The sequence below is a fragment of the Peromyscus leucopus genome, chromosome 18 (genome assembly GCF_004664715.2).
Source record: "Peromyscus leucopus breed LL Stock chromosome 18, UCI_PerLeu_2.1, whole genome shotgun sequence".
NCBI lineage: Eukaryota > Metazoa > Chordata > Mammalia > Rodentia > Cricetidae > Peromyscus > Peromyscus leucopus.
Genome location: NC_051078.1, coordinates 2,924,499 through 2,939,241, shown reverse-complemented (window position 1 = coordinate 2,939,241; position 14,743 = coordinate 2,924,499). Strand labels below are relative to the sequence as shown.

The 14,743-nt window shown below is 59.3% G+C and overlaps 1 protein-coding gene across 1 annotated transcript in view; it reads right to left on the bottom strand.

The window, feature by feature from the left end:
• Lrp1 (LDL receptor related protein 1) overlaps positions 1–14,743 on the bottom strand; it is an 85,108-nt gene that overhangs the window by 25,605 nt on the left and 44,760 nt on the right. Inside the window, exons 23-42 of the mRNA XM_028886217.2 lie at positions 13,989–14,234; positions 13,577–13,774; positions 12,374–12,578; positions 12,037–12,201; positions 11,341–11,585; positions 11,087–11,215; positions 10,364–10,591; positions 9,604–9,778; positions 9,426–9,520; positions 9,059–9,208; positions 8,742–8,882; positions 8,225–8,359; positions 6,441–6,572; positions 5,610–5,744; positions 5,310–5,439; positions 5,061–5,187; positions 3,970–4,121; positions 3,761–3,885; positions 3,092–3,469; positions 1,030–1,219 (exon numbers count right to left, since the gene is read on the bottom strand). Coding sequence (XP_028742050.1) covers positions 1,030–1,219; positions 3,092–3,469; positions 3,761–3,885; positions 3,970–4,121; positions 5,061–5,187; positions 5,310–5,439; positions 5,610–5,744; positions 6,441–6,572; positions 8,225–8,359; positions 8,742–8,882; positions 9,059–9,208; positions 9,426–9,520; positions 9,604–9,778; positions 10,364–10,591; positions 11,087–11,215; positions 11,341–11,585; positions 12,037–12,201; positions 12,374–12,578; positions 13,577–13,774; positions 13,989–14,234 — 3,481 coding nt within the window. The remainder of the gene's footprint in view (positions 1–1,029; positions 1,220–3,091; positions 3,470–3,760; positions 3,886–3,969; positions 4,122–5,060; positions 5,188–5,309; positions 5,440–5,609; positions 5,745–6,440; positions 6,573–8,224; positions 8,360–8,741; positions 8,883–9,058; positions 9,209–9,425; positions 9,521–9,603; positions 9,779–10,363; positions 10,592–11,086; positions 11,216–11,340; positions 11,586–12,036; positions 12,202–12,373; positions 12,579–13,576; positions 13,775–13,988; positions 14,235–14,743) is intronic.

Sequence of the window (14,743 nt, the reverse complement as noted above, 5' to 3'; positions counted from 1 at the left end):
CTTCTTCTAGAATGGCCGAAAACTTAGCATGACAGTCTCTCCCGGGAGGCTCCAGGGCCAGGAGGACAGGCCCTAGGCCAGCCCAGACAGGTGAGGTCACCAAGGCTGGGGCAGGGAATCTTTGTGTCCTAAGACAGCAGAGGGGAACAGAGGGTCCTTGTGCTGGGTCTCCTGGGAGGGACGTGGCTAGAGTTACGCCAAGATGAGGAGTGAGGGTCATATTCACCACCCATGTAGTTGTTTCTGGGGTCTGTTGGTCCCTTTGTTTCCTACTGAAGCTGTTGGTAAACATTCCAACGCTAGCTGATCTGGGACAGGGGCGGGGTGTGTGTGTGTGTGTGTGTGTGTGTGTGTGTGCGCGCGCGCGCGCGCGTGCGTGCGCGTGCGCGTGGGCGTGTGCGTGTGTGTGTGTGTGTGTGTGTGTGTGTGCATGTGTGTGTGTTGCTCAGACACAAACCAGGACTGCTATGGGGAGGGTGTGGCTCGCCGGCGGCCCACCCAGCGAGATGAGGAAAACCAGGGCAGGCCAGCTTCCCTGCCCTGCTCAGGCCTGCCATGCCCAGAGCCGTGGACGGTCCCCTTGCTGTCCTCCTGTCCTGCTCCCTTTCTTGCTTTGAGACCTTGTGCCCACAACCGCCTTCACGGTGCCCCTTGGTCACCGTAGACGCCTGAGACCTCTGCTCAGCTAGGGGCCTTGAGCAGGCCCAGCCCAGGCCTTCCACATGCTCAGGTTCAGTGATCCTTCCTGGACGCTTTGAGTCCTAGCATCACGAGGTAGTCAATGCTTTGAACATGGCCGTGTGACGAATGCCGGTCACAAGCGTCCCCTACAGCCCTCAACCTTCCCTTGGGTTCTGACGCTTGAATTATCATCCTTGTTCCTACATCACGGAGGACACGGAAGCTCAGAGAGATTGTGCATCTCGAGGAGGCCGCACAGCAAGAAACAGGGGCGCCCGCCTCTCCCACTCCCGCTCCCCCCAGGTCCCCGCTGCCACCGCCCCCCACCCCCCGGGCCCAGCAGCTCACTTCTGGCACTCATCCAGCACAAAGGCCCTTGGGTGGTCGTCTCCAGACATGGTGATGACCGTCTCCCTCTCGAAGGCCCCCGGGCGCGTCTGGTCCACGGTGTGGCGGGTGATGGTGGACGTCGTGTAGCTTGTCCAGTACAGCGTGTCCCAGCCGCGGTGATAGGCCAGGCCTTCCACAGAGCCAACGTCTGTGAAGAGACAGAAGCGGCCGTGGCTTGAGGGGGGCCAGAGAGAAGCTGAGGGGCAGCCTGGCAGGCGCCAAGGGGACGACTAGGTCCTATTCCACCGAGGAGCCGTGGGAGGCGGCAGTGGAGCTCAGAGACTCAGCTCCTCCCACGTCACCTTATCACGCCACCTGTGCCCACCTTCCTCCTCTTCCCCCCCCCCCCCCACACTCGGCCTGTGTCACACTCTGAGCTGGGGTTCCGTTTATCCGGGGTGCGGAGGTTTCAGGTAACTGAATCCTACCGGGGCTGGACTGGAAAGACCCCACTTCCAGAGAGGCCGGGAGCCGGAACGTTTTGTAAAGCAGACAAAGCGAGGTCGGGTTAAAGAACATAAACAGAGCCACAGCTGGACAGTGGTGCAGGCCACGGCCAGGGGAGGCTCAGGGGCTCCTCAGTGCCTGTCCGTCCGTCCGTCCGTGCGGCTGCCAGAGGCCGAGCACGCTGAAGGACGAACAGCTGGAAGGGAGGGGCCGGCTCCCAGTCTCTCCTGATGGAGCCGAGATTAAGAGTATCCCGTTTGGCTGCTGGGGACGGAGCCAAGGTCCTGTACATGCTAAGCACGTCCTCCAGCACTGAGCTGTGCCAGCCCCGGACACTCCATTTTCAGACACAGACAGGACACTGTGGACAAAATGTCCCAGAACTCTGAAAGGACGGGCCTGCTCTCCTTCTGCTGTATACGCTACATATGCTGTGCCTAGTTCAGTGCCTGGATGGTCTGGAAGGACCTGTCGATGAAGAGAGGGAGCTCATGGGGGCTGAGCTTGCCTAGCATGCACCAGGCTCTGGGTTCAAGTCCCAGTACCTATAAAAAAGGCTAAGTAGTGCACACCTATAGCCCCCGAGACCATACAAAAGAGCTGAAAGGCTGTCTTCCACGGACAGCGCTGAGGTTTTCACTGCTCTGGCAGAGCCTCTGGCTGCTGAGCTCAGTCTACATGTATGTGCACGCTTCTAAGACCCTGACTCCTAAGCTGGGCGGTGGTGGCGACACACGCCTTTAACCCCAGCACTCTGGAGGCTGAGGCAGGTGGATCTCTGAGTTCGAGGCCAGCCTGGTCTACAGAGCGAGTTCCAGGACAGCCAGGGCTGCACAGAGAAACCCTGTCTGGGGGTGGGGGAGGGGAAAGACCCAGGCTGAGGTCAGGTAGGATGCTCGCTGGAGTCACTGAATCCTACACGTGACCAGAGTTGCACCTGGGCCGGCGTCTACTGCCGGTGATGTGTTTCCTGGGGCAGAAGGGAAACAGTGCCAGGAAGGAACCAGCCTCCTTCTGGCTCCAAACAAGCGAAAATGTGCAGGTCACTACCCTGGCAGTGGATGTGGCCAGCCCTTAGGACAGCGGTCCTCAACCTTCCTAACGCTGCGACCTTTAACACGGTCCCTCATGCTGTGGGGACCCCAACCATAAAATGACTTTCGTTGCTCCTTCATTCATAACTGTAATGTAAACATCTGATATGTAGCAAATCTGACAGGCGACCCTTGTTTTTTTTTTGGTTTTTCGAGACAGGGTTTCTTTGTGTAGCTTTGCGCCTTTCCTGGAACTCACTTGGTAGCCCAGGCTGGCCTCGAACTCACAAGATCCATCTGCCTTTGCCTCCCGAGTGCTGGGATTAAAGGCGTGCGCCACCACTGCCCGGCAGCGACCCTTGTGAAAGGGTCATTTGCTCCCCCCACAAGGGGGGGTCTCGACCCACAGGCTGAGAACCCCCGCCTTAGGCCCACGCCGCAGGTGGGATTCAAGGCGGCGGTGAGCCGGTGGGGCGCCTGGGAGTCCGCGCTGACCACCCCCTCCCACCCCTCCGGGGGAGGACTCGGGCGCGGCTCACTCTCCACGATGGTGGTCCTCCCGGAGCCGTCGTCGTTGATCTGCTGGATGTTCCCGAAGTGGATGTCGCTGAAGAAGATGCGGTTCGGGGTGCCCGGGGAGGTGCCCGCTCGGTAGTCGAAAGCCAGGGCGATGACGTTCTTCATGTGCTCGGGGTCTTCGAAGGGCTGCACCGGCGCGTTGAGGTTGCGCTCGTCCGACAGGTGGATACTCTTGAGGATGGTGCGCTCCGAGTAGAGCAGGTAGCCGGCGTACTCCCGGCACGAGGCCCCGTCTTCTGCCAGCATCCCGTGGGCGCAGGCGCAGGCCCGCTGCCCGCCACCCCGGTACAGGCACAGCTGCTGGCACCCACCGTTGGCTACCGCACACACGTTGGTACCTGGGGACGGCGCATCGGGAGGTGAGTTCAGTGTTCAGTGTAAGACTCTATGGGTGCCTCTGTCCCCTGGGGATCCCAGCCGGAAATTTCGGCCAGACCCCGCTCAGCCAAGGTATCGGATCCAATACCCAGATCTGTTCCGCGGCTCCGTCTTTCCTCCCCGCCCCCAGCTCGTGTGAGTCCCTGGAACGTTCCTCGAAGGCTCCGACTTCTCTCCTGTTCCCTCTTCTTCCCAGACCAGGCTGCCCTCGTTCACCTCTCCACCCTGGCCCGCCCACCGCCCGGCCTCACCTTTCTGCCTGTCCCTGTTGAAGACCTTGATGTCTTTAAGCTGCACCCCGATGCCCGTTCTCAGGGGCACCGGGTCTGTGGCGTTATCCTTGCACCCGCGCTTGATGGAGCCGTTGGCGTGAGTTCTGGAGGGAGGAGAGGCGTGAGGGTTGGGTTGCCAGGAAGCCAGAACGGAGAGACGCCCGGGAGACGCGGGGCACGGCCCTCACCTGTCACTCCAGTAGATGAAATCCTCGAACACGGACACCGAGAACATGTCCATGTTGTTGCTGGACAGGACCACCTCACGGTTCTCGCCCGTCTCCAGGTCGATGCGCTCGATCTTGTCCATCCGGGCATCACACCAGTACAGCTTCCCTCCCTGCAGGTCAGAAGCACCCACCTCACTGCAGGGCCCTCACTTCTAGTCAGTGCGCATCCCGGGCGGCAGTGAGTGCATGGTCAGCTACACCCTCTGCTTCCCACTTTTTTTTTTTTTTTAAGATTTATTTATTTATTATGTACACAGCATGTATGACTGCAGGCCAGAAGAGGGCGCCAGATCTCATTACAGATGGTTGTGAGCCACCATGTGGTTGCTGGGAATTGAACTCAGGACCTCTGGAAGAACAGTCAGTGCTCTTAACCTCTGAGCCATCTCTCCAGCCCCTGTTCCCCACTTTTAAATTTTTATTATTTAATTTATTATTATTGCCATTGTTTGAAGTATTGGAGACTAAACCCAGGGCTAAGCATGTTAGGGAACAGTTTCAGCCTCTTTCTTCTCGATTTATTTAAAGTTTTTGAGACAAGGTCTTTTTTGTTTTTTGTTTTTTTCTTTTTTTTTGAGATAGGGTTTCTCTGTGCAGTCCTGGCTGTCCTGGAACTTGCTCTGCAGATCAGGCTGCCCTCAGATTCACCGAGTTCCACCTGCTTCTGCCTCCTAGGTGTTGGGATTAAAGGCGTGCGCCACCACAGCCTACAAGACAAGGTCTTAAGTGGGTAGCCCAAGCTGGTCTTAAACTCACTATTAGAGCCAAGACTGGCCTCAAACTTGAAGTGACCCTCCCATCCCAGCCTCGCGAGTGCTGGGGTTATATGGGCATTCACTACCCACGCAGCATTCTCGCACTCCACACGGGGATGACCACCCCGACCCACATCGCCCTATGGCAGATGACTGCTCCAGGTGATGGGTGGGTCAGAAGACTCCAGAGCACTTCCTGGTCCACATCTAACCCTGCTTTTGGTTATCCACAGGGAAACTGGTAGGGAGAGGCCCAGGGCCACCGACTCCACCAGCTCCGGGGCGTGTCCCTACCTGATAGTCCACTGAGATGCCATTGGGCCAGCTGATACTGACATTCACTAGCACCAGTCTCTCTGTGCCATCGAGGCGAGACCGCTCAATGCGTGGGTAGTGACCCCACTCGGTCCAGAACAAGTACCTGCGGAGCAGGGATGGAAGCCGGGGGTCAGAGCCCGTACCACCCAGGCGCTGGGCCTTGTCGGTATAAACCGTGGTCACAGGGCCAGGGCCAGGGCCAAGCCAGCGTGCCTAACTCCTTACCCCTTCTCCGGGTGCACAGTGATGGCCCGAGGCTTGTCTAGACCCTGGGAAATGACCACATAGCGGAAAGAGCCGTTGAGCCTGGCGACCTCGATGACGTCGAAGCCCTGGTCTGTCCAGTAGATATTGCCTGAGGACGGAGTTGGTTCAGGAAGATTGGTAGAGAGCCACGTACTCGGTCCCCTCCACCCAAATTTCCCCCGAAGCTCCCGCCGGCCCCGGCCCACACCTGCTCAGACCTCGTGTCTCCTGGGCCTCTCTGCCCCCCCCCCCCAGCCTCTCACCCCTCCCACAGCTCACCCGCGATCCAGTCCACGGCAATGCCTTCCACACGGCCAATGCCATTGGTCACCACATCCTCTCGCCACGTCTGGTCGCGCTTGGCCCGGCTGATGGTGCTCAGGCCCATGTCCACCCAGTAGATAGTGTCGTTTTCTGGAAACAGAGGGGCAGACGTGAGAATGGCCGTCCATGCCGAGGCAAGCCATGAGGGTCAGACCACGTGGAGGGGCAGGACAGAGGTGAGTGAAGGCTGGAGGGGCGGGGCGTCGACGACAGCGGGGAGGAAGGGGTGAGGCGGCTGCCACAGTCAGTACAGGCAGCGCTTCTGACTTCAGACACGCGCGCACACTCACACACACACAACACACACACGCACACGCGCGCGCACGCACACACACACTCACACACACGCGCGCGCACACACACACTCACTAACACACGCTCACACGCACACACGCGCACGCACACACGCGGACACACACACGCGCACACACACGCACGCACACTCACTCGCACGCACACACACGCACACACTCACTCGCACGCGCACACACACGCGCACATACACACGCACATGCACGCACACACTCACACACATGCACACGCGCGCACACACTCACGCGCACACGCTCACTTACACTCACACAATGCACACACTCACTCTCACACGCACACACTTACACACATGCACACACTCACTCTCCCTCTCACACACACACTAACACACACACCACTCACTCACCCACTCACCCACTCACGCTCTCACACTCACACTCTCACACTCACACACACACGCACCCCGCTAAGCTATCAGGGCATGCTGACCCGTCCCCAAGGCCAACAGCTCACCAGCATGGAAGTCGATCCCAACAGCCAGTGAAGTTCCCGACACAGGGACCAGGGCGTCTGACTTGTCGTTGGGATCCAGTGGGATCCCCCGGATCCCCTCGTGCACGGAGTACAGGAGAAAAGAGCCCACACCTGAAACACGAGGACTCTTCAGGCATGCGCCTTCCTGAGGAAACCTGGCTCCTATCACCCTCACCCTGTTTCTCCTCTGCGTCCCTTCTGACAGATTCTCCCAGCCATTGACCTCAGCACACTCACACCCGGTTTGAGGCCGGGAGCCTGGACTTGGCTCACCTGACTGGGTGGAGCCTCCAAGGCCCCGGCTCGGAGGGACCACCTGCAGAACCAATGATCACCACCAGAGGGCAGAAAGAGACTTAGGTTTCTTTCTCGGCACCCGGCCTCCACTTAATTCAACCCTGTGCCTTCCAAGGCCCTCGGGCGAGGCCGTGAGGATCAGAGCAGACCGCTAACGTGGCGAGACTCCCAAAATCTAGATTCCCAGTTTGGCACTGGTTTTGACCTTAGTTTTCTCTCCATCCTGCGTCTACTCTATTCCTAATCCTTTTCCAGCACAATGTTCCCAGCACCTCGCTTGCTTCTGGGCCAGCCTCGCTCCCAGTTTTCCCAGGTCTTGGGAGGCACCACTACCCATGCATCCCAGAATCCTCCCAGACTTCCATCCTTTTGACACAATATGTGCCCCAATAAATTCCCCCCCCCCCAATAGGCCTTTCGTTGCTTGAGCTCTGTGAAAGAAAAAAAGCATCGTCAAGTGCATTTGGGGAACCCCAGACACTAAAGGTCTTCTCTTGAAAGATGCTCAGTGCACACAGGTACATTCAAGGCTCTGAGGGGCTGTGCAGCAAAAACAAAACAAAACAAAAAACAAACAAACAAAAAAACCCAGCCACGTTTCCACTCGCCTCGCCCAGAGTTCCCTTCTCTAACTTAACCCACCCACATCAAAGCAGGAAGTTTCTGGCAGAGGACTTGAGGGAAAAGTGCTGTCCTGGGGCAAGCCTGTAAATGAGCAAGTTCTTGTGAAATGTCTCGAGTCTCATCCCTCCCCTGAAAGCCAGCCTCGGCCCAGCCCGGAGCCGTCTCCTCAGACACACACTTCTCACGGTCTCCTGACTGGTCTAACTGCCTCGGTTTCTCCCTCCCCCCACGCTGCCAGCCAGGTTAATCTCCTCCAAACACCCCTTTCCAGGCACACCTGACTGAGAAGCCACAGGCGCCCCACCCTCCCTCACAGCCTTATCACAGACTTCCCACACTCGGCCCCACGCCGGGCTCAGGGGCCCTGGCCCTGGACGGCTTTAGCTGCACTTCTTGCCTCTGGTATGGTCTGAGTGTGTGTGTGTCCCCTCTGTGTGCACATGTGGCTGGATTAGAACCCAGGACTCAGGGCATGCTAAGGGCACTCTACCTCTGTACCACCAACCTATTTCTTCATTGCGCCAACCACCAAATTCTACCCGTGCTACAAACCCAGGGCACAGCACGCCTCTTCAGCCAAGCTGGACTGCCTCTGTCACCCGGTGTCCACCTCACCAACACCTACGGCAGATGCTGGACAGTGGTCCAGCTTCTCACTAGGCTGAGCCCATCTTCTGGCTCAAGCTTTTTATCCCTGGTACCCAGAAGATGATGCTTGATGAGCCTCGAACCCTGAAGACGCCTGGTAATGGGCGATGAACACCGTCTTTCCCAAATGCAGTGTGGCGGCGGTGTGTGTGTGTGTGTGTCCAGGGTTAGGCTGGGAGGTGTCGGGAACTGACCCTCGCAAGCTTGCTGGCCACTCCGGAGGCTGTAGCCCGCTGTGCACATACAGGAACGAGTTGTCTCTGATGTCGGCAGGCAGAGCTGGGAGCAGTCGCCATTGTTGACGCTGCAGGGGTTGGTGCCCTCGCGCTCTGGGGAAGGGCAGGGGGTGGAGCAGAAGGGTTAGGTGGCCTTCACGGGAGACTCAGATACCGGCTTGGGCTGCTCAGTGACAGGGGCCGGGGGTCACTGGATTCACCTTGGACCCGTCAGGGTCCCACCCCACCCAGCTCTCGGGCCTTTTATCTTTTTAGGCCTTTGGACCTCCTAGCCAGACTGCGAGCCTACGCGACACCTCAGTGGAGATCAGGAAAAGGAGTCCCCGGGGATGATGAGCGGAGCCCGACCCACCCTTTACTCCCCTGGCCCACCGCGGCGGCAGGCCGCTCACGGTGACAGCTTTGAAGGCCCTCTCCGACCCCCATCCCCGCCGCCCCAGGCCCTCTGGATACCACACCCTCGCCCACTGCCTACCTAGCTGGATGCTCTCGTCGTACACTTTCATGTGCATAACCAGCGTGGTGCTATTCCGCAGCACCACGGACCCGGAACCATCGGCCTTGTTGCATGTGCCCATCTTCTCCGACAACTGATCTGCCCACCACAGCTTGTCCCCTGGGGCAACAGGAGGGAATAAGACCCTCGGCCAAGCCCTCCGCTCAACCCTCCTGCAGAGGTCACTAGGCTCAGGGAGTGGCCAGTGGTACCCAGGGAGACCCCCCCCACTATCCAGCCAACTGTGCCTGGCCTGCCCTCCCCTATCATCCCCCCCCTCCCACCCAAGCCCTCACCCATGATGGCCAGGGCGGTGGCCTTGCCCAGCTGGCTCCGCATGGTGTCGATGATCTCCAGCCCGCTCCCATCTAGATTGCAGCGGTTGATGGTGTGGTTCCCAGAGCTGATCCAGTACAGTTTGCTCTCGGGGAAGTCGATGGCCAACCCTGGGAGAGGAAGGGGGGGGGGGTCACAACCACGGAGCCTGGCACCAGGGCCGCACCCAGGGCTGGGAACGGAGAAGGATGTATGGATCCGGGAAAAGCTGGGGTGAGAACAGGCACTAAGCTGGGGATTGGCAGAGGCCGAGGGCACCAGAGAGACACTAGGAACAGCTAACTGGGGAGTTGGAGGCCTGCAGGCGCAGGCAGGGCAAGCGCGTACCCACAGGGCCCTTCTGGCCACTGAAGAGCAGAGTGCGGTTGCTGCCGTCCATGTTGGCCATGCTAATGTTGTCACCGTCCGTCCAGTAGAGCTTGCTGGGAAGAGGACCAAGCGAGGGTGAGAGTCCTCTCCTTCCCTCCTCACACGGGTGCCCCCCAGCCCCGGGCCGCAGACTGACCCACGAAGCGGGTGGACGACCAGGCCGTGAGGCTGCTCCAGACCCTGGACCACCGCGTTCTTGAAGGAGCCGTCCAGCCGGGCCACGTTAATCTGCTTCTTGTTGGTGTCATAACTCGTCCAGAACAGATTTCGGGACACCCAGTCCACAGCCAGCCCGTGGGCATTTGGTAAGTCTGAGGGCACAAACGGGGAGTCGGTGGTGGGTATATGCAGGGTAGAGGACGAGGAGACTATGGTTTCTAGGGAACGAGGGCCAAGAAACTGGGTCTAGCCAGGCGGTGGTGGTGGTGGTGGTGGTGGTGCACGCCTTTAATCCCAGCACTCGGGAGGCAGAGGCAGGCGGATCTCTGGGAGTTTGAGGCCAGCCTGGTCTACAGAGCGAGATCCAGGACAGCCAGGGCTACACAGAGAAACCCTGTCTCAAAAAACAAAACAAGGGGCTGGAGAGATGGCTCAGAGGTTAAGAGCACTGACTGCTCTTCCAGAGGTCCTGAGTTCAATCCCCAGCAACCACATGGTGGCTCACAACCATCTGTAATGAGATCTGGCGCCCTCTTCTGGCCTGCAGGCATGCATGCAGACAGAATACTCTATACTTAATAAATAAATCTTTAAAAACAAACAAACAAAAAGGATGAGGAGGAGGAGGAAGAAACTGGGGCTGGAGCACTAAGCAGAGACGCGGTTTGGAGAAAGGACGTCAGGACTATGGGGGACGTGATGGGTGCCAGCCCTGGGGTCGGGGACGGCGCCAGAACCTGCAGAGACGACGGTCTCCACGCCTGTGCCGTTGATGAAGGCCCGCTTGATGGCCTGTGTCCGCACGTCGGACCAGTAAACCCGCTGCTCGCGGGCATCGTAGTCCAGCACCGTGACGTTGTCGATGTCGGGCACCGTGAAGGAGATGATGTAGTTGTAGTAGGGAGCGTCCAGGTCCACGCCCCGGATCTCCATCTGACGTGCGTACAGCAGGAACTTCTTAAACTCTGCGGGGCGCAGGCCGGTCACCGAAGGCAGGCTCTGGCCTTCAGGGTTCCTGCCTAGGTTAGGTCCCTCCCCCGGGTCCCCTCTGATGATGCCGGATTTCACTATGACAGCCGCCCTCAACCGTCTTAATTCTTCAAACCCTTCCAGACAGCGCCTCATGCTGTGGTGACCCCCAACCACAAAATTATTTCATTGCTACTCCGTAACTCTAACTTCGCCACGGTCACGAATCACAGCGTAAATATCTAATACGTAGCCTATCTGATATGCGGCCCCTGTGAAAGGGTCATTCGCTCCCCCCCCAAGGGGTCACGACCCACAGGTCGAGAACCACTACAAAGAGGAAGTCCCGCCTCTGTCAGTCTGCTGACAGTTGTGGCAAGAGGGTTTGGGGTCCCTCCTCTGGCCATTCCTCTGCTTAACACGAGGGCCCTCAGACCCCCCCCCTTCAGCCTCAGTTTACCCGCAGCCCGCTGCGGGAAGCGGCTTCTTACCGTAGCAGGTGGTGTTGTCTTTGAGCTTCATGAGGTGGGGGCAGGCGCAGGAGACGGTCCGGTTGTAGTTGATGAGGCAGAGGTGGGAACAGGGGCCCCGGCCCCCGTTGGCCTCGCACGGGTTCGGAGCTGACCCAGAGAGAAGACGGCGAGAGCGTCTCACGACGGGATCCCCTCCTACCCCGTCCTTCCCATCCGGGTCCCACCCCAACGCTCGCGCTCCGTGCCCGCGGCGGCACAGGCCCCCTCCTTACCCATGGGCTGCCTGGAGGGGTGGTACACCTGCAGGTCGAAGGGCTGCGTGTTGGTCCTCTGCACCACGGTGACGTTGTGGCCCGTCCACTTGTTGGCCTTGGCCAGCGTGTTTGTCCGCCAGTCCGTCCAGTACACCTCCCCGCCGTACAGCGTCACCGCAAACGGGTGTGACAGGAATTCGTGTCCCCGAAGCACCTCCATGTGACCGGAGCCGTCGTACCGGGCTGAGTAGATGGCATCCGACCTGAGAGTGTGATCGAGGGGGGCAGTGAGGGTCTCGGCGAGGTACCCCGCCCACAGGGGTACCCCAGGGGACAACGCCTTTCCCGAGCCCCGTCAGGTGACCAAAGAAAGAACCCAAGACCGAGCGGGGACGGGATGGGGTGGGATTGGGATCCTAGCCTCATGACCCCCAAGGGGAGTCTTCCAGACTTCCAGGCTTGCAGATGGCATCTGGAGCTCTGGTGTGAGTTAGGGGAAAAGGCAGGCAGAGCCCTCCGCAGAGGACACGGGGTGAGGGAGGGGAAGGTGGGTAACTGCAGGGCACAGCCCTCGTTTCTTCTGATCCGTCTTCCCCATCCCTTGCCCCCAATCCTCTCATAGCGCCGGCCGTGGCTTTGCCCCTGCTGGTCCCGGCCCCTCCCCATGCCCGGGTACGGCCGCCTCAGCCCTGGTTGGTAGAGAGTGATGCTGACCTGGCATCAATCCAGAGGATACGTTTCTCCAGATAGTCCACGGTGAGCCCGTTGGGCCAGCCCCCGGAGCCCGTCTCCCGGTGGATGGTACGGCGTCCGGCCCCACTCATGGATGCTGCCTCAATTCGTGGCAGGCTGGCATCCCAGTCTGTCCAAAACAGAATCCTAGGGCGAGAGTGAGAAAGGCCGAAGTTGGGGGTGGTAATATCCCAGGTAAAACGCGTGTGTGTGGGGGGGGGGCAACAGTACCAAGACAAGTGTCCCTGGCCAGGCGGAAGAGAACGTCGGGGGACCACAGGGCGAGGGAGGGATAGGAAGGGACGGACACACTCCTCACCCGTCCCGAGGGTCCAGGGCAATTGCCCTCGGGTGCTCGATGTCACCCGCCAGCAGAGTGGTCCGGAGGGTTCCGTCCAGCTTGGCCACCTCGATCTGGTCCAGGTTGCTCTCCACCCAGTAGATGTTGCCTGCAATCCAGTCCACAGCCAGGCCCTCTGGAGTGGCCAAGCCATACTGAATCACTACCTCAAAGCTGGTCAGGGCTAGGAAGAGAGGGTTGCCAGTGGTTAGAGACTCCGGGGGTGGGGCAGGGCGGAGGTGTAGATCCTAGGGCCCCTCAACGATCCACCTTCACCCTGACACTCCTGCCAAGTCCTCTGACGGGTCCGGCTCCCACGGGTGGTATCCCCGAGGCCCCCACTCTCCTCACCCAGGCCTCTTTCCCACCAGGAGGTGAGTGGAAAGGGGGGTGGGTTCCTGGAGGAGGTGGTGAGGACACCCACTTCCTGTCTGGGTGCTCTGATGGGCTTAGCTGGGAAAGCAGGTCAGGGAGGGTGGAAGCTTCTGGAAACATGTTTGGACACAGTATGAGGGTGCTGGGACTTGCTAGAAATTACTCCACAGAGTGTCCTGAAGATATTCTATGTTGATACGTCCACCCGCCTTATTATTTTAGAATCTGTCATGTGGTGAACAGATCGGTCTCCTTAGCTGTTCTGGCGATGGACATCTGAGATGGTTTCAAGTTTCCTTGGTCATCAACAACACAAACTCCTCTAGTAAAACATGCCTTTCTCTTGCCTGTGTTCAGATGCCACCTCCTCAGGGACCCACCTTGACACGTAATTTAAAACTGTCTGTCTGGATCAATGCTGTGTCTGGTGCCCAGGGAACAACAGATGCGCGATACTGAGCCTGTGACGGCTCTGGCTACCATGAGGCAGAGGCTCAGGTATTCCAGTCCCACATGTACTTCCCTTCTAAGCCTGAAATTCCAGGGTCGGGGAGCCAGTCTCCAGGCCATTCCAAAGAAAGGGTGATCGCCCCATTAATTATCAGGCTTAGCAGCAAATGCCGGCGATAATTATGGGCATCAGGCCCTGAGACCCACAGCAAAATCTAACCCAATTAACAGGGGGGTGGGGGATGGGGAGCTGGAGCCTCAGCTCTGGGGCCACCTGGATCTGGGTCTGTGACCCCCCGAACGCCCAAGTGCCATCTGTGTGCAATCCTGGCCCCGTTCCCGGACCCAGCGAGTCACCTCCATTATCCAGCAGCTTCCCACGGTAGATCTTGTCTTCCACCACGTCGGTCCAGTAGAGGGCGCTCTGGCTGAGGTGGAAGTCGAGGGCAATGGTATTGCGCAGGCCGGGCACCAAGACGCTGTAGTCCCCCTTGTGAAGGTCGATGCGCCGGATCTCATGGCGGTTGGAGAAGATGATGAAAGGTTTGAAGGGATCTGGTGGGAGGCATGTGGTCGGGTCAGCGAAGGGTGGACCCTGCTTCTGGGCCACGCGGTCCAGGTACATAAGGGTCTCTTGTCGGCCCGGCCTTCCCACCCACATGAAAAACCCAGCCACCCGTGTTTGGCCACTTAAGCGCCCCAACCCACTGTAGCTTAGGGGCGTGACCGGGACGGCCTGGCTGGTTCAGCACACTCCACCACGTCTTACCCAGACTGCGGCAGCTCTCGCCATCGGGCTCCAAGACCCAGCCCTCGTAGCAAGAGCACTTCACACTGAACTTGTTCTGATCACACTTCTGGCTGCATTTGAGGTGCTTGGCGCAGTAGCTCTGGATCTGGCAGGTGTGGTTGTCAGGTCCCAGCTCCATGCCCAGGGGGCAAGAGCACACGATGCCTTCACCAGGAGCCACGGAGCAGTTGTGACTACAGCCACCGTTGTTCAGAGAACACTGGTCTGCGGGGGACAGGCAGGGGACAGGTCCAGGGTCAGGATCCGGGGAGGAGGCCGGACAAGGCTCTGGGGAGCCTTCAGGTTTCTTGCATCCCATTCCAAGCCCTGGAGCCTACCCACAGCCCCTGCGAGGCCCCTGCTCCGCTGCCCAGGCTCCCCGGGACCAGGATTGGAACACCAGAACCTGACATCGAGGGCCATGACCCCTTCCTCCCCACGCCTCGCTCTCTCCCTCCGCCATGTTCCTGTACCCTCCTGGGTCCGCAGCGGGGAGCTGGGCATTTTGCCTCCTCTCGGTGAGAGTCCTTAGGTCAAGGCCCTTCCTTTGATCTCTCCGGGCTCAGGTGTAATTTGGGGGAGGGTGCGAGGGGAATGCCCTGGAACTTGTAGCCCGGCCACCACCCGGTCAGCAGTTTCTGGGCCCGCCTCAGATGGCTTCACCCGTCCCCTTCACAGAAGCCAGTGTCCTGTTCGCTCTGGGACAGCGAGGTTGCTCTGCTCAGACCTCCACC